The 26174-nt window shown below is 33.3% G+C and overlaps 1 protein-coding gene, 1 long non-coding RNA gene and 1 pseudogene across 3 annotated transcripts in view; 2 read left to right on the top strand and 1 right to left on the bottom strand.

The window, feature by feature from the left end:
* The window catches only part of ms4a17c.1 (membrane-spanning 4-domains, subfamily A, member 17C.1), a 73700-nt gene extending 51018 nt beyond the window's left edge, over nt 1-22682 (top strand). Inside the window, exons 1-7 of one of the 2 annotated variants that reach the window (XM_051110812.1) lie at nt 19065-19151; nt 19813-20004; nt 20244-20363; nt 20461-20517; nt 21468-21611; nt 22108-22242; nt 22378-22682. In XM_051110812.1, the coding sequence (XP_050966769.1) occupies nt 19837-20004; nt 20244-20363; nt 20461-20517; nt 21468-21611; nt 22108-22242 (624 nt within the window). In that variant the 5' untranslated portion in view covers nt 19065-19151; nt 19813-19836 and the 3' untranslated portion in view covers nt 22378-22682. Of the gene's footprint in view, nt 1-19064; nt 19152-19812; nt 20005-20243; nt 20364-20460; nt 20518-21467; nt 21612-22107; nt 22243-22377 lie in introns of those variants that run through there. The other variant, XM_051110811.1, reaches the window with a different exon arrangement.
* LOC127165866 (membrane-spanning 4-domains subfamily A member 4A-like) lies at nt 4379-7177 on the top strand (annotated as a pseudogene).
* Nucleotides 10667-14124, bottom strand: LOC127165867 (uncharacterized). Its single transcript, XR_007827829.1, has 3 exons — nt 13463-14124; nt 12719-12815; nt 10667-11264 (listed from the first exon to the last, which is right to left on the bottom strand). It is a non-coding gene; the product is annotated as an uncharacterized LOC127165867 (long non-coding RNA).
* Nucleotides 22683-26174: the final 3492 nt, after the last annotated feature.

Below are 26174 nucleotides of genomic sequence, written 5' to 3'. Positions count from 1 at the left end.
CCCATTTACTTCCAATTAAAAACGTTATACTTAATGAAAAGGATATAGGAATTATGTATGATTCTTGAAATGTATGATTTTTTTTTTATATGACATTGTAAAAACCAGCCAGCTGGGACTAACCAGCCAAACAACCAAATAAAATTGAAAACCTGTTCTCAAAATCATGAATTGGTATTTGAATGCTAAATCAAACATGATCCATCAGAATAAATAATAAGTACTCTGACTTTGAATTAAACGTGATTGATTTAATACTATCATAATTTAAACTTTTGCCACCTGCAGCTTTTTTGACATTATTGGATGGCACAGGATTATTTTGCCATTACTTACATTCTAAAAAATAGGGGAAAACAAAAAAATAGGGAAAAAAAAATAGGGAAGTAAGTTCTGTATTAATATGAAGAACCTTTTCAAGTTTGTTTTACCTGTATTTTGAATTTTGCACAGCACTGTGATGTGTTTTAGGCTTAAAGTCTGTAAAATGAACAGATTCATTTAATTTCACAAATTAAATTATCTGTCTAATCAAATGTCGAGAAAAATGATGAGAGTCTGTAAATCTAAAGAGTTTATTAACAAAGCCAAACTCAGTCCTCATTTAGATTGATTTGTGTAGCAGAAAGGGACACATTCCTTGTGTGGAAAGTTATAAACAAAATTAACTATTATATAAACACTTAGTCATTTATTACCAGCACATTTATAAATATATAACACTGAATGCCACATAGAGTATAATATTCTACTTTCATCAGGACCAGTGTGTACATGTACAACATTTTTTTAAATTTAACTCAGTAAACAAGGTGAAACATTTGTGTTATCTAAAACGTGCCAAATGGGGGCAGTAGCTCAAAGATTGATCTGTGTGTTTTTCTTACACACATGTGCGCACACACACACACACACACACACACACACACACAGACATGTTGTGGTTTCATGGGGGAGTTTTTATGTGGACTTTCCAGTGCCGGATAAACTTTGTCAGGGGGCCACCATCAGTGTGATCACAAAAACCTTAAAATGAACCCCAGCCCCTTAATCTGTGCTTTTAGAGTCAGTCAGCAATACAATAAAAAATACATGAAAATTAGAAACAATAGGAAAAATACAGTAGAAGAAGGATACAACTGAAATAAACAGTTCAGCCTACTAAAAACAATAGCTGCTCCTTTTTTATTGGTTGCTGACACTTAAATCTTCAGACCTAATATACTGACAAGCATTCACTTTGTGAAAACTCACCAAAGTGAAAAACTCACCAAAACTGACATTTTGCGTGTATTTGTTTAAGCACATAGCCAAAGCCCAAAATAGCCTATACTTGTCCGTGTTTCACTCCATCTCTAATCGCGAGCATCTGGGTAACAGCATCTCTCAATATGTGTGTGCCTCACACGGCTAGAAAAGTGAAGCCAAAATGTTTCGATCATCCCCTGGTGGCTGACTGCAGCATAGGTCATGAACCCTGTCCTTGCCATGTAAACGAATGGGCATAAGTCAAACTAAAACACCAGATTACACTTCAAATAATTAGTTCAAATAATTTAATGCATGGTGTCCTATGACTGTGCTTGCAATTGAGTATGCTTGCACTACTACTAGACTCGGCTGCAAAAAATGTGATTGGCACAAGACAACTGCCATACCTGGGACTGCCATTTTGTCTTCACTTTCTACTGTAGAAGGGACTGGAGATGTGTCATCCATCTTTTTTTTTGCAGTCTATGAAGTTGAGCAAAAGCCTTTACAATACAACAGTTACGTTTCATCATTTGACTGATTTGGATATGTAGAAAGGGCAACAGTGAACCCTGTTTTCATAATAACTACAAGCCAAAATTGCACAACCCTAGTCATTAAATCATCATTGAGAGCAAGTGGGTCCCCTGGTGGTTGCTTAAATACCTCTTCACTTATCCCTATGAGAAACTTAAAAGTAAAGTTAGCATTGTGTAAGTCTCTGGAGAATCCAGAGAACACTCACATGCTGCTGTGTGTCTCTATGTGTCTATTTGAGCAACTGATTTTATACGTATCATTTTTGTTTTTACTATCATTGTAGGGACATTTGGTCCACACGACGTAGAGAATACTTGGACCACATACACACTTCTGGCATTTGTTAGTGTTTGTGGTTTGTGTTCAGCTAGAAGACTGAAAAGGAAACGTAAGGCAACCACAAATGTTTCATGATAAACCACCTTTAACCTGATCTGAGCTGAGCTTGTAAATGTGACTTACATCAAGGTAGACATATTAACAGTTCCTGCATTTCAAGAGAATTAAACCCATCATCTTAACACGAATACTGCCATGCTGTACTGTTTGAGCTGCAGGAAGGCAAGATTTCTGTTCAGTGCAGATCTAGGAACCTCTCCTTAGAGCTTTGTTTATTGTAATATGGTGCATTAAATAGTCTTTAAATGGCCTGTGGCAGTTGTTATAATTAAAAGTGCTGATGATGATGATTTCTGTCAAAAATATAATAAGAATAAATAATTTTAAATGTTTGTGCAGTGAAGGCTGGTGGAAAATCTTCTAGGTAACGCCACGTCCAACAATATTTAAAACACAAATTAAAAAAGCAAATAAAACATTCTGAATTTGCTGAATGTGGTGATCTGAAGGCAGCTCAACATGACCAGTGAACAGTTCCTCTGTCAGAGTGAGTGCTGATGACCATATAAACACCACTGACCATTGCAAGCTCTCAAAAAACACACTTCTTCAGCGAGTGTCCATTATAAAACACTTGCCAGACGTGCGACCATACTGAAATGTGCTCATGCAAAAGCTGTCAGAGAGTGCACATACACAGTTTATTTATTTGCACACTAATAATAATGGATTTGTGCGTGTCTAATAATGTTATTCATAATTATTCAGAAAATACGGCTAATGGAAACGAGTCAATTTCCATATATTGCAAAAATGTTTTTACTCTCACATGAGGTGGTTTTTCAGGCAATTTGAAAAAGGAATATTATAGGGATATTATAACCTCCAAGAAACACTCAAGTATAAGGGGATTTCCTTGCCATTAATGCTTAGACAAATTACACAGCACAGGTTTGTCGGTGCGTTACGGCTCCAACACGGCCACCGGAGCTGATCGCTGCCACTCTAGTCAATGTTTGTGTTTATACCACCAAGCAGGTTTCAGAAGCGACTGTCCGTGCTCTCTCTGTAAAGACATGCGCTGCAGCTGGTGTTCTTTGAAAGGTTATTGATTATTCAGTTTTATGTCTAAATAGGTCAAATGAGTTGATGGTCTCAAAGGATTCTTTTTAAAAGAAGTTTTTGCATTGTCTTGCAGTGAAAACCAATAGTCATTATGTATTTATGTAATTTGTATTAGTGATAATAAATGTAGGTACCTCTAAATATTTTTTAGGCATAATTACTAAAATCAGTAATGCTCCTGGCCCCCCATGCACAAGCCAGTGGTGACTAGAAGGGTATAATTGCAGCCTCCAGATGGGGTGGACACACCAAAATGGGGTGGAAGCTCCAAAATAGGGAAGTGTAAGTTTCACTTTTATTTGCGTACTCTCAAAGTAAAAACAAAACATTGTGCTTTTGTAAAATAAAGAAAACAAATAGGGTGTGTTTTCAGCCTTCTCAAATTTCCTTTAACTTGTGGTGTGGTCACAAAAATGAAACATAAATCCATGTAGATATGTCGCACAGTTTTTATTTGAAATATATTTTGTTTAGTTCTATTTATTTTATTCCTTTTATAAGTTGTTTTAGGCTATTCTGTTTTACTTCCTACACAGAGGTGCTGCAGTTGCTTGATATATGTGTAAATCCTTCTGATGTTTGTGCTTCTATTTGACCTTACACCAAGTTTAAATTATATTTAAACCTAATTTAACTTTCTGATTTTATCGGTTAACAATGACAGGTTAACAAGCATCGGTTATCAGTCATGAAAATTAACCGAAATGAACATGCCAAACTTCTGGGGCCCACCACCATGCTGGTTCTCAAAAGTTTGCTCATGACTGTGTAAGCAGGGAAGCCTGTCGAGTCCTTTAGGGGTGCACTGCCCCCATTGCCCCCCTTGGTGACAGGCTTGCCTGCACACACTGATTACACAGTCTACATTTTAAATGTTTTAATTTATTATTTTGTATTTGGAAAATTTAACTATTACATTATAGTTGGTTGTTGTCATTTTTATTATTATTAGTAGTAGTAATATAGCCTGTAAAAACTACATATATCTAGATCTTGTATTCTTTAGAAGTACAGAGAAACATTCTGGCTTGTTTATTTTTCATTAATATGTAAATTATTTTTTGTATTAGGAAGGAGGCCTTTAAAAGAAACTTTTTAGCCCCTCCTTAATAGTTCGTTACAGAGTCCACACACACACACACACACAAGGATATATCAAAAGAACTGTAAGACACCAACAAATTTCAGGTAAAATATTTTATGAATTAACATTCATGTTCTCTTTTATTATTTTGTTTTATTGTCTGTGTTTGTATGCAATTTTGATACATTAATTAAAATAATGTTTCGGCTAATATTATTGTTTTAGTGTATGTTCTTTCTCATTTATTGCTTGGTACTATAAACTCCATTTTAATGTTGGATATTATGCTACAAAAACCATAAGAAAAACTCCAAATGCACGCTTGTAAAATGAAATCCAACTGTTTTTATGTGAATCTGAATATCAATATTTTAACAAAGTTTTTTATATAACTTGAAAAATATCAACATATTTATTACAGGTGAAATCTGAAACTTCTAAGAATGGAAAGCAGCAAGGTCATCTCAAATGACAAAGCTAAAGTTGTCATCGAAATAAATCCGCAGGAGGCAAAAGACAGTGTTATTTTTGTTGATGGACAGGAGGCCGGAGGAGCATATCACAATACGACTTTTAAAGAATTTTTCAAAGTACAGCCAATGACACTGGGGGTAATGCATTTTATGATGAATTGTAATGATATATGATTTGAGCAATCTTTTCTAGATTGTTTAAAATTAATGAAACATCTTTTCATAAGACCCCAACTGCACAGAACAATGTTTGATTCAATTTAGTCTGTGCACATTAAACATCAATACATCTTCTATTTTTGTGTATCATAACATATTGTCATCATTAATAAAACATCTGCTCTCTAGATTGTACAAATAATGACTGGAGTGATGGTCTGCTTACTTGGTATTTTACACACCACAGATTACATATACATGTACTCTCGTGTTGTTGTCTATAGTGGCATCACCTACTGGGGATCTTTAATTGTAAGTTTCATTTAATAGTTTTTTATATATAATATTTATTATATAATAATATTTTCCTTTTAAATTAATTTTTATTTTCCAGAATGAAATTCAACATGTCCTGTGTTTCTTTTTCAGTACATCACTGCGGGATCTCTGTCCGTTGCTGCACAGAAAAAAACTTGATCCGTGTATGGTATGTAAACACCAGGTTTAGCACATTTTCATTTTGTTTCTGAAATAATTGAATTTGCGCCGCCTTAAAGACCGGGATGGTTGTAACACTTTTTGCCTACTTCTGTAATTCATTCTTGCCCTAGTTATGTCGAACTTGGTTTTGTTTTCCCCAATTTTTTTGCACCAAATTGAAGTTGTTTTTAAATTCCTGTGTAAATTAGTCACATACAAGACTCGAGGCAATCAGCTAGTCGTTCCATGAGCCTTTATAGTTATTGCACCAGTACACTCTTCTCACACACATGTGAAAGGGCGAGTACAAATATGTAAATAAAAAACTCTGGTGATGTGGCAAACTAAAAAAAAAGAAGTTACAGCAACGAGTAGTCAGCACTAGAGCGACCATCCATCTCTTTACTCTCGACTGTGTGTGTGTGCACAAAGAAGTTTTAGTTATGTATTAAACCTTGCATTTGAGTCTTGCCCTCAGTCTGTCACAATACAACGTCCCTTGATTGCTCAGACATGATTTCTAGATCTTATGCCTAAAGTAATCAAAGATTTTTGTAAGCCTTTTTGGTGAACTCTTCTTTGAGTAATTTTCTGTTTTTAGGTGAAAGCCTCTCTTGGAATGAATGTGGTCAGTGCCATAACTGCAGGGATATCCATTATTCTGATGGGCATACAATTAAAAATAATATCAATAGAATATCCAATTTCACATGATCAGGTATTACACAAACAATGTGCAATATTTTGTATTCATGTTTAATGTGTATTCATTTCCATTTTTAGTTTTTAAATGGTGCAATTTATTAAAAGGGACAGTTCACACACAGATTAAAATTCTGTCGTCATCATCTACTTACTTGTATATATGACTCCAAACCTCAATGACTGTATTTTTTGCATACAACACAAATTCTGAACACTGATCGCTCTGTGTAACATAAAATTACAATCACTAAAGCTAAGACATTAAATCATATCACAAAAGCAATCCATATGATCACTGCACTATTCCTTGGCATATTCATGAGAAATGTAGTGATGTCCTGTTTATGAACAAATTTATTAAATATTATTAGTTCACATTTTCAGTTAAGACTTAAGACTTAATCCAAAGATACATATTGCAGTTCATAGTAATTGGAAAGCAGTCTTCAAAAGAAAGAAAAGCGTTTAGGTTTGACAGATGAAAAAAATAATAATAATAATTTGATGATCTACTGACTGCAACTAATTTCGTATATGTGTACGTTGAATGTTTTGTAGGAATGGCGGGTCACTGGAATATTGCTGGTGTTCACCATTCCTCACTTCATTATCTCCATCTGCGTCTCAGCATTTGCCTGCAAAGCCGCCTGCAACATGCAGTCTACAGTTGTAAATGTTTTACTAAACTAGGTAAATGATTTAATGGTGGTGATGCTTTTACTGATATTACAAGTTTGGCAATCAGTTTTAGCACAGCAATCAATAGTTATTTTAATTTAGATAAACCTTTCTGTTGAAGTCAGTGTTTTTAGAAAATAGATGGCACTCCACTAAACAAGCCACAACCACAGCCGAAGCTAGAATCAAAAGGAAAACTGACCAGAATATTTCATAACTGCTTTTAACCTTAGTGCATCTCATATGAAATAGATATATAAACTGTCAATCATAACCAGTGTTTTTCTTCTTTTCTTTCTTTTTCTCATTTTTATTTCAGTTGTAGTTATGTTAGTGCATCAATGTAAATGACAAATAAATAAAATGCTTTTTTTAAAAAAAATGCTTTTGTGTGTACATATACATATACTCTCTTCGCGTAAATTTTCCCATTTTTTTCCCATAAAATTTGCATATTTAATGAGGTCAGGCACAAAAATAACTGTGTCCATGCTTTTTCAGTTTAATTCGTTACTGCAAGTGTTTAGTAATTGCTGACTATACTATTAATATTTTAATGGTTTAAAATATTTTATTGGTTTAGTGGCCAGTTACTTTAAATTTCCAGAAAGAACTTTATGTTCTGTGTTTCTTTCTCAGTACTGTACATCAGTACAGGCTCTCTGTCTCTTACTGTGCAGAATAAACTTCATCTGTGTGTGGTATGTACAATGTGTTGAAATCAGTGGATGAGAACTCTTCTTTTGTTACACTGTTCATAATGTATTCATATGCTTTAATGTTGTGCAACTGTTGTGTAGTTACACCACTAAAAGCACAAAGCAAGCATTTATCAAATGTTCTTTGAGTAAAGACTGCATCATAGGGTACAGTGGAACTATGGGGTAATTTTATTTTCATCCCTAAACACCAATTAACAAAAAATAACATTATATAACATTTGCTTCCTTTATGTTTAAACGTTTTTTACAAATAAATTCAAGAAAAAAAGGTGGCTTTAAACCAACATTGCAATCCGCTGATGCATTTGCGTACATAGAATAAAAGGCAACACAGTTATTTCCATGATAAACTTTTTTTTACCACAGTGGTATCAGCTTCCGTGAGAAACATGATAATTATTTTGAATATGTTCTAGTGTTAAAGGATGTATAACAAGAAAAAAACAAAAACAAAGCAAGAATATTTGTGTAGTATTCATACTGTATTTATTTTTTATTTATTTTATTACTTATTTCTTATTTACTGTCTGACAGGCACACTAAGTTCACTATATTAGTAAGGACATTTCATAGAATGTTAACATGCCAATACAAAAAAACAAAAAAACAAACAAAAAAAAAACACACTTGATCTATATCTGCCCTGTCTAGACGTGGCAATATAAGAATACATGGCCAGTGACAACAGCCACAAGCTGAAAAAAGGTGCCTTTAAACCAACATTGCAATCCACTGATGCATTTGCATACATAGAATAAAAGGAAACACAGTTCTTTCCATGGTAAACTTTTTTTTACCACCGTGATACAGCTTCCGTGAGAAACATGATAATTATTTTGAATATGTTCTAGTGTTAAAGGATGTATAACAAGAAAAAAAAAAAAAAAAACAGAGCAAGAATATCTGTGTAGTATTTATACTGCATTTATTTTTTTTATTTATTTTATTATTTATTTCTTATTTACTGTCTGACAGGCACATTAATTTCACTATATTAGTAAGGACATTTCATAGAATGTTAACATGCCATTACTGTGTTTACTAATTCTGAATGGATGCGCGCTGTAGTATATGCAGTCATTTTAGGGAGCTTGGATTAGTGGTGTTTTTTTTTTTTATTGTAGTGTTTTTTTCCTCTTTGGTACCACAACTTGACTTGTGCACAAGCTCTAAAGGCCTCTAAACAAGCTCTTTTTCTGTTGCGATGTACATAGACTATACACTGTGAATTCTGAAAAAGGTTTTGTGAGACTTATCCTTCAGTCTGATAATCTGAAAGTTTAAATGGTGTATGCTTAATTTAATTTCACAATAAGTGTGTGATTAATTGCGATTTATTGCACAAAAAGGGTTTGATTAATCACTATTAAAAAATGTAATCTGTTGACAGCTCTAGTTTAAATATTTATACTAAACACCAACTAACCAGATAAACAAGTACTATTCGAGGATGAAAAACACTAGGATGGTCAAAACCTCCTTAGGGTTGCAGGTTATAACAATGTTTTAAGACAGTCTGATCTGATTATCTTTATACTGTAGTGCAATAAATAAATAAATAAATAAATAAAAACATTAATATAATTTATTTGTCTGTGTTAACATGCCATTACGAAAAAATTACAAAAAAAAACCCCACACACACTTGATCTATATCTGCCCTGTCTAGACGTGACAATATAAGAGTACATGGCCAGTGAAAACAGCCACAAGTTAATGAAAATGACACAAGTCAAAATCATGTGGTGAAGGAACAAACACCCAGGTGCACATAGACACAAAACAATAAACTACACGAGTGTCAGGATCCTGTCACCAAACCAAGAGCTAAACTAACCAAAGTAACATGTGCCTGAAAAAAAAAAAAAACCTCTCACTTTAAATTTCCACAAAATACTTTATGTCCTGTGTTTCTCATTACTGTACATACAGGCTCTCTGTCTCTTGCTGTGCAGAATAAACTTCATCTGTGTGTGGTATGTACAATGTGTTGAAATCAGTGGATGAGAGCTCTTCTTTTGTCACACTGTTCATAATGTATTCATACGCTTTAATGTTGTGCAATTGTTGTGTAGTTACACCACTAAAAGCACAAAGTAAGCATTTATCAAATGTTCTTTGAGTAAAGACTGCATAGTAGGGTACAGTGGAGCTCATGGGTAATTTTATTTTTTATCCCTAAACACCAATTAACAAAAAAATAACATTATATAACTTTTGTTGCCTCTATGTTTAAATGTTTTTTTTCCACAAATAAATTCAAGAAAAAAAGGTGGCTTTAAACCAACATTGCAATCCGCTGATGCATTTGCGTACATAGAATAAAAGGCAACACAGTTATTTCCATGATAAACTTTTTTTTACCACAGTGGTATCAGCTTCCGTGAGAAACATGATAATTATTTTGAATATGTTCTAGTGTTAAAGGATGTATAACAAGAAAAAAACAAAAACAAAGCAAGAATATTTGTGTAGTATTCATACTGTATTTATTTTTTATTTATTTTATTACTTATTTCTTATTTACTGTCTGACAGGCACACTAAGTTCACTATATGAGTAAGGACATTTCATAGAATGTTAACATGCCATTACTGTGTTTACTAATTCTGAATGGATGCGCGCTGTAGTATATGCAGTCATTTTAGGGAGCTTGGTTTAGTGGCCAGTTAATGAAAATGACACAAGTCTAGACTAAATCATGTGGTGAAGGAACAAACACCCAGGTGCACATAGACACAAAACAATAAACCACACGAGTGTCAGGATCCTGTCACCAAACCAAGAGCTAAACTAACCAAAGTGACATGTGCCTCAAAAAACAAACAAACAAACAAACAAACAAAAACCCCTCTCACTTTAAATTTCCAGAAAGAATTTTATGTTCTGTGTTTCTTTCTCAGTACTGTACATCAGTACAGGCTCTCTGTCTCTTACTGTGCAGAATAAACTTCATCTGTGTGTGGTATGTACAATGTGTTGAAATCAGTGGATGAGAACTCTTCTTTTGTTACACTGTTCATAATGTATTCATATGCTCCCATACGGAAATGTAATATATGTGCTTATATGAAATACCCATATATTGAATACGTTTATATATGCCATATCCATATATGATTCCTATTAGAAAATGGAACAATTTCATATATTGACATATAAGTCTACCCCATACAAAAATATATGTTTATGTATGTATAATACATGCATTGCCATATATGAAATGTATATAATTATTAATATATGTGAGATATATGTATGTTTTTATTATGTTGTATACAAATTAGACATATATGCATGAAATATATGGTATCATATATTTAATATTTTAATATGTGATCTTTGATCTTTAAATAGAGGTTGTAGACACATGTAAGACACTCTACAAAGTTGCAGTGCATTGCACATTTCACACCTTTAGCCTTAAATGTTAAATGGTACAGAAAGTTACACAAAGAAGCATCTTTATTTAAACAGAATTTATTTAAATAGAAAAAAAAAGTTACTGACCTGCACAATCAAACAGGACAAAAAAGAAACAATTACATATATAACTGATCAAAACACTGAACAGGCATAAGAAACAGAACATCAATTGTAGTGGTTCAGCTAAAGGTCTACAGGTTTGTATTCCCACAGCTTGGTTAGTTTTTTGTTTATTGCCATCCCCAGTAGGCCCCAGGTGAAGAAATTTCTGGATTCCAGCATCTAAAAAAAAAAAAAAAAAAAAAAAAAAAAAAAAGTAAAAGTTAGGTTTTTATAAGATAATTACAATAAATTTTCTGCACCATATATGATTTCAGGAAATGCACCACATTCAAAAGCAACTTTTTAGCTTTGGTAGTGTTGGGTGGTACAGTAAACTAAACTTGATTTTAGTCAACATGATATTAAAATATAAAACCTGCTTAAATCTTGCAATCCAACATTGTACCAAAGTTTAATTTAGGTTTTTAGTTAGAACTGTGCCTGTATCTTAAAGTGATTAACTACTATAAGATGACAAATATACTGAGTATTAAACATGGTTGGTAAAGTTAAAGATTATTTTAAAACTGCAGAATACTCATTATTTATGTAATAATTATAAATTGTAGTTGTAAAATATTCCCAGATACCACAAGGACATGGCAGAACAACGACAGAGCACAGCCTGCATGCCCATTCAAATTATATGTCTCTATATACATGAAGAACTAAACTATAGTAACCCAAATGCTCAATGACAGAGTTCACAGGTTACAATTTAATTTGCTATTTAGCATCAATGAAATAAAGTGTTTACATTCATAATACCTAATATGTGCATCGAGAATGTGGCCTGGAGAAAAGAAATAGAGGGGTGGAACTATGACATGGGTTTTTGAATGACAATTTTGATTAAATCCCCTAAAATAAGGTCTGCGGTTTACACAAACTCATAATATTTTCACGTTTTATTCTATGACATAAAACACACCAGTTAAACCCCACTCTTGATTTTTTTTTTTTTTTTTTTTTTTTAAACTGTTATGTTTCTTAAAAAAGGTGGTTGCTAACATGCTGCTAAATGGGACTACAGGCCCTGTCGGAGGCATTAAACGTCATCACGCTGAACAGTTTATCAATTTACAGTATTTTCCAATTGTAGTATAATTTATGGTACAATTAATTGTAGAATAACCAATTAATAGTTTCCCGCATGCAACACAAGTCTTCGGATGGAAGATGCTCATTTGATCGCTTTCCTACTGATATGGGGACTCTCTCTGTATTTGTACCATAAATATTACAATTATTCCATATAAACACCACATTTACTGCCTTTGTCACAGTCAAAGTGAAACTTTAATAATCTATAGTGCTTAAAGCCACGTTACGGCCACATGAAGCTGTTAGAAAGCAGACAGATTAAGGATTTTCTAGAAGCAAGGATAAAATAATATTTTGTGTACCCACCCTAACAAAATTAGAGCTGAAATGTGGTACTTCATTCACTAAAATAAGTTTAATCTAACCATATCCCAAAACTCACTCACTCCACTGTTATTTAATAGATTAAATGCACTAGAATTGTATTAAATAGTACATGGAGACACATTTTTAACTAAAATATTTTGTTGATTTGATTTGTTTACATGTATATTGCAGATGCTAGTTTTGGTTTCAATAAAATATTTAACCTTTTCTGTGTAGATGCTCCATCATTCACATCACTGCCATCCACATCTGCAGGTTCGGCCTCCATTTCTATTTTCTGAGAATGTCGGGACTCATTACCTTGTCATGGGACACAAACAAGAATAGCACAATTATCAGCAATGATATGAACAAAATTTACTACGATAGATTAACCATATGTTTAAAACCCCACAATCACATCCTTTAGTGTAACTTACTGTACCTTTATGCAATATGCACATACATGTGCTTACGCACCCACTCTAGGCATGTCACGGACATGTCAATGCACTTGGTGCAATATAACCAAGTACTGTCATTTACTATATGAATTCAAGGTGCTTGTATTTAAATAATTCCATTTCGTGCAGTTTTATAGTTCTAGTCTAGACTACATCTCAGAGATAAACATTATAATTTTCATCCATTATTTTTGTCAGACAGCTTTAAATAATTTCCAAACGTGGCATTGCTTATCAAGTGAAAACAATGAGCTCACAGTATCTCCATACAGATTAACCTGTTACCCAAAAGCTAAAATTAACTTTAACGCGAGCAAATTGCAAAACACATCAATGCAGCTGTAATCATAACATCATATATACAACAATGACAGGGAATATTTAAAACATTAGCTGATCTATATAGAGACAGAGGCTCTTGCAGACCAAAACAATCATATAACACTTAGTTTCTATGTAATATTAGTGTAGGAATAAAGCGTTGAGTAAATTAGTGTAAATTACCTGCACCGCTGCCACATTCAAAGGCGTTTCATCCACTCCACTCAGTGATGTCGGTCTGTCTTCGTGCCCGTCTATAAAATCATTGTCGTTTATTATGTGAAGGTACTGGCACATTTGTTATCCTTCCACTAAGAAAAACATCTTACTGCAGATGACTGTTTGTTTAGCCGCAGCCATTGCTCAGACTCTGCCGTTAGCGCGGGTGTGTTTGAATTTTGGCGCATGCGCAAAAGCGCTATTGTGACGTTCACATACAATCGCTCATGTATTTTAATAAAATGCATTTTAGTTCATTGATGATGAGAGCACATATGGACAAACAGTTACATGAAGTGTTTCCCCCCTCAATAACTCTATAATACATTCCTACAAGTAACTTTTAGTACATTGGCATTTTTTGAACAGGTTATATATTCATCTCTACTTTTTCCCCCAGAAAACTAAATTGAAACAATTAATAAAGTTAAGCAATGAATTGTGTTATATGATTTACAATAAGCAGTATCTTTTAGGCATATATGGTTAATAAACTTGCATAAATTCAGTATATACATTGGTAACAAATGGTCAAAACATAGAGTACCATATATAATTTTGATATATATTGTTAACATATATGGTCATAACATATAATACAATATATAATTTTGATATATATTGTTAACATATATGGTCATAACTTATAATACAATATATAATTTTGATATATATTGTAAACATATATGGTCATAACATACAATACCATATAAAAGTTAAACATATATATACTTTCAATATATGTTTATATACAAATTGTACTATGGGAAATTCATATATGTTATAAACATATATCTACATATATCCAGAAAATGGATATATGTGATAATAATATATTGCCCTATATTTAACATATATGAGAGTAGCACTTCTGATATAGGTACATATATGTCATATATTACATTTCCGGGGGTACAGTGGAACTATGGGGTAATTTTATTTTCATCCCTAAACACCAATTAACAAAAAATAACATTATATAACATTTGCTTCCTTTATGTTTAAACGTTTTTTACAAATAAATTCAAGAAAAAAAGGTGGCTTTAAACCAACATTGCAATCCGCTGATGCATTTGCGTACATAGAATAAAAGGCAACCACAGTTCTTTCCATGGTTAACTTTTTTTTTTTTACCACAGTGGTATGAGCTTCCGTGAGAAACATGAGAATTGTTTTTAATATGTTCTAGTGTTAAAGGATATATAACAAAAAAAACAAAAAAAAAACCAGAATATTTGTGTAGTATTTATACTGTATTTATTTTTTATTTATTTTATTATTTATTTCTTATTTACTGTCTGACAGGCACATTAATTTCACTATATTAGTAAGGACATTTCATAGAATTCAGATCAATCAGATTTTTTTTTTCTATGATCTAACTCGAACACTACCCCTAAACCCTTAAACATAAACATGATTTGGTCCATTTATAAGCTTTTTTAACTAGTGAGGTCTGACTGACTGATGAGTTAAATGTAACGATTTCAAAGGATTTGACATGCAGTTTTGTGTCTTTTGCATCTTTTTTGGTTTTAACCTAAAACATAAATAAACAAATCAATTGCTACAAAGTTTAATTTTGATATTCAACTGGGGCATATTTGTAATGTCTGTAATCAGAAGTAGATGTTACTGCCAGTTAAAACCAGGTTGAGTTTCCTGTGCATGACAAAAAAAAAAAAAAAAAAAAAAAAAAAAAAACAAAACACTGTGGTAAGCATTTGCGGTCAGTTCATCTTCTTTTTCTAGTCTCAGTGTCTAGTGACCATTTTCATCTGCCTCTAGTGACCAGTGTTTCACTAATCAAATGAAATTCTTTTGGATCCATATCTGGATGGAGGGCGATGTTATATTTATTTACAGTATGCTCACGCAGTAGCAGCCAATAACCTCTGGAGTGTACAAGTACAATACTAGAGTCTGCTCATGTCAGATATAGCAGCTCTCCTTACTGTAAACTAGAGCAAAAGTACAGCTAGAACAAAGGAAAGGAAATATCAGGCAACCACAGTGGTATACTGCCTGACACTTCATTTGTGTGAAAGTAGGGCATTCAGCTGTAGTTGTCTGAACTCGTTCAACAAGACATCAACATTATTCATTATTACTGTTCCGACATTATTATTGTTCTTTTACGTGTCTTATTGTACTGAAGGTAATATCTGTTGTATTATCATACAGGTATGATACATTTTGTCAATTAAGCATAACCCAATGTGGATAAACCTTTAGGGGGAGAAATGAATAAAAAAACAAACAAAAAAAAAACAAATAAAAAAAAATTTACTGCCACAGTAGTGATGCAGTGTCACTCTCATTTATCTTACAGTCATCACTTATATGTGATATTTCAGGATTGAAGATACTGCTTATTGCTAAACTGAACTTGTTTTATAACTGATAAACTTTACAGAGTCATTGAGCTGAATAATGACACTTGTGATGTTGCTTTACAGGAGAGTCTGTATTTGCTTTGTTGATTCTGTTACTTTGCTTTTTAATATGAAGCTGCTTTAAAACAATCTCTATTAGCCTAAATAAGGTACTACATAAAGGTATAAACAATCATTTACTGATAAATGAATATTCAACTGCAGAATTATTGTATTTGTGTTCTGAACATAGACACGTCTCATGCTGCTTTTACAGTTTTTTTTTTTTTTTTTAATGTTTAAACACAATGGGCCTCATTCATAATTTGCGCATAAAACAAGACCTTCCCGAAAAAACTCTTCCAGAATCACAATTGCTTTGTAACCTCCCGATTTGATCGTTAAACGTGTATGTTAATGAATTTCAATCATTTGTAAATAGGGCACACAGGCATGCCCATTAACAATTAGCATAATCCCGCCTATGGATTACAGCTAAGCAAAATGCTGTCCCGTGACGCAGTGGAATATCTGGTTTACTTTCTCAGATTTGGCTCCAGTATATTGCATAAATGCAAAAAAGATTAATAGGCCATATGCCTAACAATAAATATTCAGTCAACGTGTGTCGGCCAAAGAATTTTAGCCAGCTTCCAATGCTTTGGAATGCTTTGGTGGCAAAGCGTTTTTCCAGCTGAGATGCTTTAGTTGCTATGATTTCGAATATCCACGGCAGCAACATATTACTAGCATCTTATTTTTAAGGATTTTACTAAATATAAAAAAACACTAACCAGTAATATTGACTTTTCCATTGTTGTAGGATGGTTGGTCGGTATTTGTCCCACCCCTCCTCTAGGCTGGGTAAATAGTGACAGTGACCAGCGCTGTGTTTTACAATTATCAACTTAGCTATATAAAAATAAATAAATAATAAAGAGGGCAAGGGCAAATAAACTTGTATTAATTATGACAGCGCATCAAAATTCAGTGTCATCAATTTACTAAAAAGAACTCTTACACAACATTTACGTACCAACTAACATTTTGAAAATACGAACATTTTCATGAACTTGAAAGTTTAGGTCAGAACGACTTTACGAATGATTTACACAAAAATTCGCTCTGCTCGTGTTTCATGAGTGAGGCCCTAAAAGAGGTACTTGAGGCACACATTTAGCAAAACCATTCACTCATATACTGAATCTTAAGACAAGTCTGCAAAACATCAAGCACATTATCTGCTTTACTGAAATTGTAAAACAAACTTTGGTTACACTTTAGTATAGGGACCAATTCTCACTGTTAACTGCTTGTTTATTAGCATGCCTATTATTAACATATTGTCTGTTTATTAGTGCTTATAAAGTACATATTCTGCATTATTGTAACGGAGACTCCAGGGAAGCGTGATAGATCCAAGTGCGAGCTTTATTACACAGATCGTGGTCAAGACAGGCAGGGTCGATCTCCAAACAAACAGAGTAAACCAGGGCAAAACAATAGCGTAATCCAGAAAACAGGCAGAACGTCAAAATACCAGAGGGCAATCAAAGTAGCAAAATAAACAAGGCAATGAAACAAGGCAAAAACGATGGCAAGGAAACAGAACAAAACAATGGCAAAAACAAGGCAAAACTATGACAAGAAACCAAACCGTGAAAATAACAAAAACAAGGCAAGGAAATCCGAGAAAAATCTTAGTAGAGTCCACACAGGCAAAACAATACTTCGTGGAGGCCTGTTTGGTGGAGGCCTCCTTAAATGGCCACCAAACAGGAAGTTACCCATGAAGCAGCAGAGGGAGCGGTAACAGAGAGTCAATGGGTGAGGGCTCCCTCTGCTGGCGTGGCGTTACAATTATAATATTCTACATCCCTAATCCTACCCAATATCTAAACATCACAACCACCTTACTAATTATTAATAAGCAACAAAATAAGAGTTTATTGAGACAAAAGTCATGATTAATGATTTGTTAATAGCAAGAATTGGACCTTAAAATGAAGTGTGAACCAAACTTTTTGCAAAATGCTAAACACAGTTCTGTAGATAAGACTCACCATTCAAAACTATAACAACTCTTGTGTTTCATTTGGGAAACACTGACATTTAAATGCTACACTTTGGTTTAGTGATTTCCTACACTCACTGATGACGTGTGATCTCAGTGTTCTGAGGAAATACAATGATGTATTATAGTTTTTTTTCCCTAACTGGTTACACACAAAATCTTTACTTGTCACACAATTCACAATTTCTGAAACCTGGTACTCAAACACTAGAACCACACACCAAATCTGCAAAACCATCCACTAATTCTCTGCATTTGACTTTGATTTTATAAAACACTTCTTGCAAAACACAGTCATGTGACACAAACTGAACTGTGTAACACACTAATCTAACAGGTAGTATCTTGGTTTTCTTTTTCAAACACAACCAATCAAAATGGCACACTAATTCATCAGTGCCTCATACTAACTTCTCACATGTGCAAACACTCATTGCTTTACCTAACACCAACCAATCATGGCTTTAGGATAGGCCTAAAAATACACATCTACACAAGTACACATGGTTGAAGTTTTTTTTTTTCGTACTTTGTATTTTGCATTTTGTGTGTGCAGTTCTTAGATTTGTGTGTAAAGTTTTGAACAAAAGAGGCACAGTTTTGAAAATGTAATCAGTTGAATAAAAAGAACTGTAATACATTATTTTTACCTCCTTGCATTTCTTTTTTTATAGCCCAAATTCAACTCATTTGAAATTAAAACTTAATGTTTTGAGAAATATTTTTCATCCTTGCATTTCTGTTTACAGTATTTTGTTATTCTAAATATGCATACAAGTCAGCTTTATTTCTATAGTGCTTTATATATCAAAGAAATTCAAAATTGATGTTTGTGTGTAGAGTTACTATGCAAAACACCATTTTAATAAGAGTTCAAACAGTTTTGAAAGAAGTGTTTGTTTTTGCAAGAGATGCGTACTGTTTTGCAGCTTGTGTGCATGTTTTGTGGTTTTGTGTGCAGTTTAGAGAAAAGTGGTCATGGTTTCAGAAATTGTATATGATTTTTTTTTTTTTTTTTTTTTCTTTTTTTTTTGTTGTCAGTCAATGCCTGTAGTTTATGCTACATTTTAGGAGGAAGGCCATCAACATAATCTCATAAACTCATACGACACAAGCTCCTCCTTAGTGGTTCTTCATAGTCCACACATACAAAAAACACACCAGAAGAACAATCAGACATCCATATCAACTCATTTCACTTCAGGTAAAATATTTCATCCATCAGTTTACAGCTGATGATTTTAATTATAAAGCCTATATTTATGTACACATTATATACACATTCCGATATACATCAGTTACAATAAATAATAATATTTTTTTGTGATCTTTTATTTGTTTTAGAGTAAGGTGTTAATTTGTTGTTATACTTTGGTACATAAAATTCCATTTCCATTTAAAGGTTTTAATATTTGTTTTTACTTTCAAAACTTTTATAGTCAAATGAAACGTGTAATCATACAAAATATTTGTGAACAATGTAAATTTTACATTCTGATCTTTCAAAAGAGGAAAAATAAGGCATCCTTGTCAAAAATACAGTGCTGTTAATCTCAGGCAATCAAAAGATTATGATATGAATATATATATTAGAGTGACAACAATTTAGCTCTGCTTTAAATATAAATGCTGATGTACATAAAAAGCAGAGAAACGTGAGTGAGTCAGTGAGTGAATGATGTGACATGTAGCCAATTTTGGTAACCTATAATCTGAATTTGTGCACACACTGTAAAACAAAATCAAACCCGCGACCTTTGAGTTACAAGTCCAAGCCTTACCATTGGGCTACAACTGCCCTAAAAATCTCTACTAATAAAATTATGAAATCATATTATTAATGAATGATTAATGATCAATTACAGGTGAAATACAAACGTTTTATTAGAATGGAAAGCAACAGGCTCATCACATCTGACAAAGCTACAGTTATCATCCAAGTAAATCCACAGGTGGCACAAGATACTGTTATTTGTGAAGATGAACAGCAGGTCAGAGGAGCATATCACAATACGGCTCTTAAAGGATTTTTCAGTGCACAACCAAAGGCAGTGGGGGTAATGTATTTAATGATGAATTATAATGATATATGATTTTATGAATTTTCTTAGAATTTAATTTCTTCTAACACACTTAAAGAGGCCGCAGTCTTTTGTCATAAGACCTTGTGCAAAGATACAGTATGTGGTCTGATTTCCTTCAGTGCATTAAACATCAATATATCCTAGATTTTTGTGTTTCTAAACATAAATGTTATGCCATTATGAATAAAACACCTGACCTATTTGTTCTCTAGACTGTACAGATAATGACTGGAGTGATAGTGTTCATACTTGGTATTGTACTCACCGTAGTTTATGACAGATGGTATAATATTTCTGTCATTAGTGGCATCACCTACTGGGGATCCATCATTGTAAGTTTCATTTAATGATTTTGCTTTATTTTCCTTTTAATTATAATTTACACAATTAACTTCTAATATGCAACATGTTTGTGTGTTTCTTTCTCAGTACATCTGTACTGGATCTCTGTCTGTTGCTGCGCAGAATAAACTTCATCCATGTGTGGTACGTACATAAAATGTGCTGAAATCTGTGGGTGAGAACTCTTCTGTCACTTTTTGATCCTTATTTGTATGTCATTATTTACATTACTCAACTAATTGTTGTACAATTAAAAAAAACACAAGCTGTCAATAGTTGAGCAACAGTCCAGCAATTCTCATCTGTTAGCAGTAAAGCTCTCACCCCACCTTTGTTTTGTAAAAAAATTATTTGATAAAAATTTGCATCAGGTGCACAGCTGACCTTGCCTAATTCATCATATTCAATATTATAGGCACAAAACCTTTTCATTCATCTGTTCTTTAAGACTGTATGCAGTTTTATTTTCATCCTTATGCACAACTCCTTTTCTCACACACATACATCTGCTTATCTCTTAGCATGAGGAAACATCTGTTTTCATTTACTTTCACACAAATTATGTTGCTTATATATTAATGGAAAAAAAAAAAGTGATCACTGTATGAAGAGTTCAGATGCAAAACCAGCAAAAAGCCATTTCAGTCAAAAATAAGATAATGATACTGAGTAAATGCTCCTTACACATAGTATATGTCCATCAAATACGTTTACTTCAACCTCGCTAAATTCCAGCCTCAGCCTATACAAAGTAGCCAGAAAGAAATGCTCATTTTAACGAAATAGTCAGATGAATTTACATGCTTTTGCATCTGAACTCTTCATATATTTTGGGAATAAAAAAATACCTCAGTGGTCTGAAACTAGCATATTCTGTCACTGTAAGAGAAAAACCTGATAATACAAGTACCATCAGTGAGAAACAAACTGTGTAGCTGTTGCTTCTCAGACATTAAACTCAGCTTTATTAGCACAATGAGACATTCATTATTTACTACTAACAAATCAAGATACTGGGCTCATTATTACTTTACAGAGTCTTACAAGTAAATGGCATTACAATTCATGTTACTTAAAAGTTTTTCTCCCTGTAGGTGAAAGCATCTCTTGGAATGAATGTGATCAGTGCCATAACTGCAGGGATATCCATTCTTTTCATGAGCATAGAGACGGCAACAACTGCCCTAAGGTTCCCAGGAAGTTGCTACTACAATGGATATGAATGTATACATTCTCAGGTACTAAATGTACAAGGTGCAGTTTAACATGTTTTAATTCATTTTTAGTTATTAACTGCTGTTTTATTTGCTTAAAACTTCACACAAAATGAAGATTCTTTTATCATTTACTTTTTTAAGGCATTACTCATTGAAAATCTTGACATAAACTTCATTTTGTTCCTTACAAAATGATATTGGGTTATTTAAAAAGATTTGGAATTGCATTAAAATCTTTATATATATTTTAACAATCTTTTATATATATATATATATATATATATATATATATGTACATATATATATATATATATATATATATTATTTTTTTTTTTTTTTTTTGAAGGAAACAAAAATCATAAAATGACAAGAAGGTAAATAATGACAGAATTTTACATTTGTGAATTTACAGATTTTTGAGATATACCCTTATTATCAGAATAAACCCAATATAACTGCTGGGATGTTATTTGTGGAACTGCTTACATATATGGCCATGTTGAATGTGTTTATTTAGGCACATTTGGGGATCACTGGAGTTTTGCTGGTGTTCTCCATTCTTCAGTTCATCGTCTCCATCTTTATCTCAGGATTTGCCTGTAAAGCCACTTGCAACACTGACTCGACAGTGGTCAATGTGGCACTAAAATAGGTAATGTAGTTGCTATACGCTATTTAATTTGTGGTTTTCAGGTATTCAGGATTTGTATTTATGTATGTACGTATGTTTTTTTTTGACCTTGTTAGTCTCTTGTGTAGTAACAGATCTTGTCTGTTACTTCCCAAGGATACTGAGTTACAGTGAGGAGATCCTATCATCCAGCTGCAAGGAATTTTTCTTTCATGTATGATGCAAACAAGGAATGTTACAATATTTACATGACAAATAAGTGTCAAAAATGTATTAGCCTTCAGGATTTCTAAAAAGAAAAAAAAAAAAAAATGGCAGGCAGGTGAGTTGATTAGGGTTGGAGCTAAACTCTGCAGGACCATAGACCTCAAGGGCTAGAGCTGTGAAACCCTGTGTTGTCAACCACATGTTTACATTATTTTTAAAGCAAACATGATTGGACTAATATGTGAGTTTTTTAAATAAAGTGACTTCTTAAAATATCCTCGATCCTGCAGTGTTTGTCTGCCATTATCTCTGTGATGTAGCTACATTACCATTTAATACATTTGCATAATACCTGCCTGCTAGCTACTGCTGGCCCTCAAACAAAAGTAGTTATAATTATGCATTCCACTCATGCTTGGAAATCAGACATTCTGAGTTCCAAGTAGGAACTTTTCACTGAAACCCCCTCAAGTCAGAGTTCTGAATCAGAACCACAACAATATGGCAGCTCAGCGCATCAACAAAAGTGGAAAAAGTAGTAATATATTTTTGATATTAGCATTTCATTTTATTGTAACAATTTAAAACAGGGAACACACTCACTATTAACTAAGAGATTTACCTGAACAAACCCCTAATTTGCTGTTTATTAATAGCTAGTAATAGTGGTTAAGTTTAGATATGGGATTAAGGGATCTAAATTATGCAGAATAAGGCATTTATATGTGCTTTATAACTACTAATACAAAGCCAATATGATAGTAATATGAATGCTAACAAGCAACTAGTTAATTGGACCTTAAAATAAGGTGTTACTTATTTGTATTGTATTTTCAATAAAACTGATGGCATAGTTTGTGAAAATACTGGAGTAATTTACAGAGCCTAGGAACTAGGAATGGGCACACAGGGTACTGACATACTGATACTCACAATTTAACTATATTAAAATTATAATAATGTGAAACATGGGTTTATGCATCACATTTAAATGTTTTCAGTACGTTTTAATGTTTGTGCCAAAACACCCCTGATATATTTAGCTGGCTTGTGTCACATGACTGTGAGAATCAAGCATAGCCAAGAATAATCATAGTGATGTGACTGAAGTTTGAGGTTAGACACCCAATTGTGGACTTAACGAACACGTGCACATGTCGGCCACTGTGAGTCTGCAAGACCGCAAGTACACATGAAGTGCATCATTTGGGACAGGGCCAAAGTCTCATTTGTAGACACACTTAAAGGAGTAGTTCACTTCCAGAACAAAAATTTACAGATAATGTACTCACCACATTGTCATCCAAGATGTTCATGCCTTTCTTTCTTCAGTAGTAAAGAAACTATGTTTTTTGAGGAAAACATTTCAGGAATTATCTCCATATAGTGGACTTCAATGATGTCCGCGAGTTTGAATGTCCAAAATGTAGTTTAAATGCAGCTTAAAATGGCTCTAAACGATCCCAGCCAAGGAAGAAGGGTTTTATCTAGTAAAACAATCGGTCATTTTTGATATACTTTTTAAACTTAAATGCTAAAGTTTAATGTTTAATGTTTAATCCGGGTCAATACAGTTATGGTATGTCAAACTCCCATCTCATTTTCTCCTCCAACTTTAAAATCGTCCTACATCTCTGCAAAAGTACTGACCCAGTGTTTACAAAGTGAACATGCAAAGAAGGTCAAATGCCTTTTACAAAAAAAGTTAAAACAGCGATGTAGGATGCATAATAGCCTACAGTATGTCTTCTATAACGGAAAGACCTATCATTGTATGACCTAATATGTGGTTATTATGAGAAAAATATGTAATTTTAACAAGATAATTTTGTAGTTTTAACGAAAAAACATCTTGTTATTACTAGAAAAGATGTCGTTTTAAGGAGAAAACATCTTGTTTTTATGAGAAAAGATGTCAATTTAATGAGAAAACATCTCGTTATTACGACATAATTGGGTGGAAAAAATATTATGTGTGTGGCAGCAATGCATCACCGTACAACACAAAATGATTAAGTTCACTTAAATTGTAAAAATTTAAGTAAACTGAACATAACAGGAATAAGTTATGTAAAAATAAATAAATAAAATAAAAGTTTAGTTGTTTCTGCTTATTTTAAATAATTTGAGCAAGCATTAAAAATCTTTTAGTGTAGATAGAAATAAATTTTAAGAGTAATTGTAAAACGAATCTATAGTAAAGATTAAAAAATAAATGCGATATCAATACTTATTGTAAAAATCTTCAGTTTTTCAGGAAATATCACAGTGCTTCGTTTTTTTTTTTATTTCTTCCTCTTATCCATTGCAGGTAGAATATGTGTATTGCTGCTGATTTAGTGAGAGCGTGGAGAGTATCTTTAGTGCAGCAGTCAAGAGCCCGGATTGCAGTAATATGAATCGATTGGACTGAAGAGTCTCCCTCTCCTCCATTTATCCTTTATTACCATCCCCCTTTACCCTCTTCCTCTCTCAAGGAGGATGAAGTAAGAGGAATATCCCTTGTCCCTTGTGAAATGAGTATCCTGCAGAAAAGGGATTCCCTTATTTCTGCTGTAAGTGGAGTGGGAAGCAGGGAGAGTCCCACAGCCTACACTGATACAGATTTTATTCCGCCATTTATCATTTCTGAGCACAACAGCATAGATAAAGCTTAAGATCATGTTGTTTCAAGGAATAAAATGGTGGAAGCTGGTAGGATTCAAATACTTGACAAATTATGGACTATCAAAAATCAGTGGCATCTTGAATTCTCCCCCATTGAGCTCATAAATTGGCCACTTGTCAGTAGGGCCAGATTGCTAGACACAGTAAGAAAAAGGCCAGTCATTATGTCAAACACAAAAGTGAGAAAATTTAATGACCAGAATATCACATTGCTGAAGAAAGATGAATACTGATAAGATGAAAAAACCTGCTGTCAGTGAGGAGTCTTTTGTCCATAAAAAAATATTCGCATGCATGATTATTTTACTTTGCACTGCTTAATTTGCATAGGATATTTGGTAATATTAAATATTTCATTTCTCTGATCAGTATTTTTCAAAGTTTTTCATAAGTGGAAAATATTTCACGTGTACATAGAAAACTGAACTTGTTTTCAAATGATGATGCAAAAATAATAATAAATATAGCAGCGATTACCAGGGTTCAAATGCTTTAAGGCATTTAAGCAAACATGGAAAAAGAACCTAGGAATAGTTCTCAAAAGTAGGGTTTTTTTTTCAATCATTTAACAAACGATTTGATTGACAGCAGTGTTTCTAGAGGCAAAGTTGTTCAGAATGAGGAGTTCTATCATAAGATATGAATATCACGTGTATGTGTGAAAAACCGCTTGCCCTAAAATCATTCACAATTTCTCTCAGACCTTTGGGGCCATGAATTGAACAGGCCCATCAAGTTTCGTTCCAATCGGCCTCCGTTAACCTTGTCTAACAGGTGCTCAAACTTCATCAGCCAGTGGCAGCCATGGTTTTTGAGATATGCAAATGCCCTTATAGAGGCTTGTGGCATTTTTTTCCCCCCCTCTAATAGTGCCACCAAGTGGCCAAGCTGTGCTGCACTTTTCCTGTGATCTCAGACTGAGACAATCTTTCTGCACTGGTTTGGTTCCGATTGGGCGAAAAACCTAGGACTAGCTTGAAAAATAGGTTTTTAAAAAAAATGCGAAATAACTGAAAATTTCTGTTTTGTCCGTCATGAGCCAAGGATTCCAGCGACATAAGACACTTGAGCCTGTGACA

The sequence above is a fragment of the Labeo rohita genome, chromosome 5, assembly GCF_022985175.1.
Source record: "Labeo rohita strain BAU-BD-2019 chromosome 5, IGBB_LRoh.1.0, whole genome shotgun sequence".
Lineage (NCBI taxonomy): Eukaryota > Metazoa > Chordata > Actinopteri > Cypriniformes > Cyprinidae > Labeo > Labeo rohita.
Note: the sequence above shows the minus strand (reverse complement) of the source record. Positions and strands in the feature narration are given on the sequence as shown.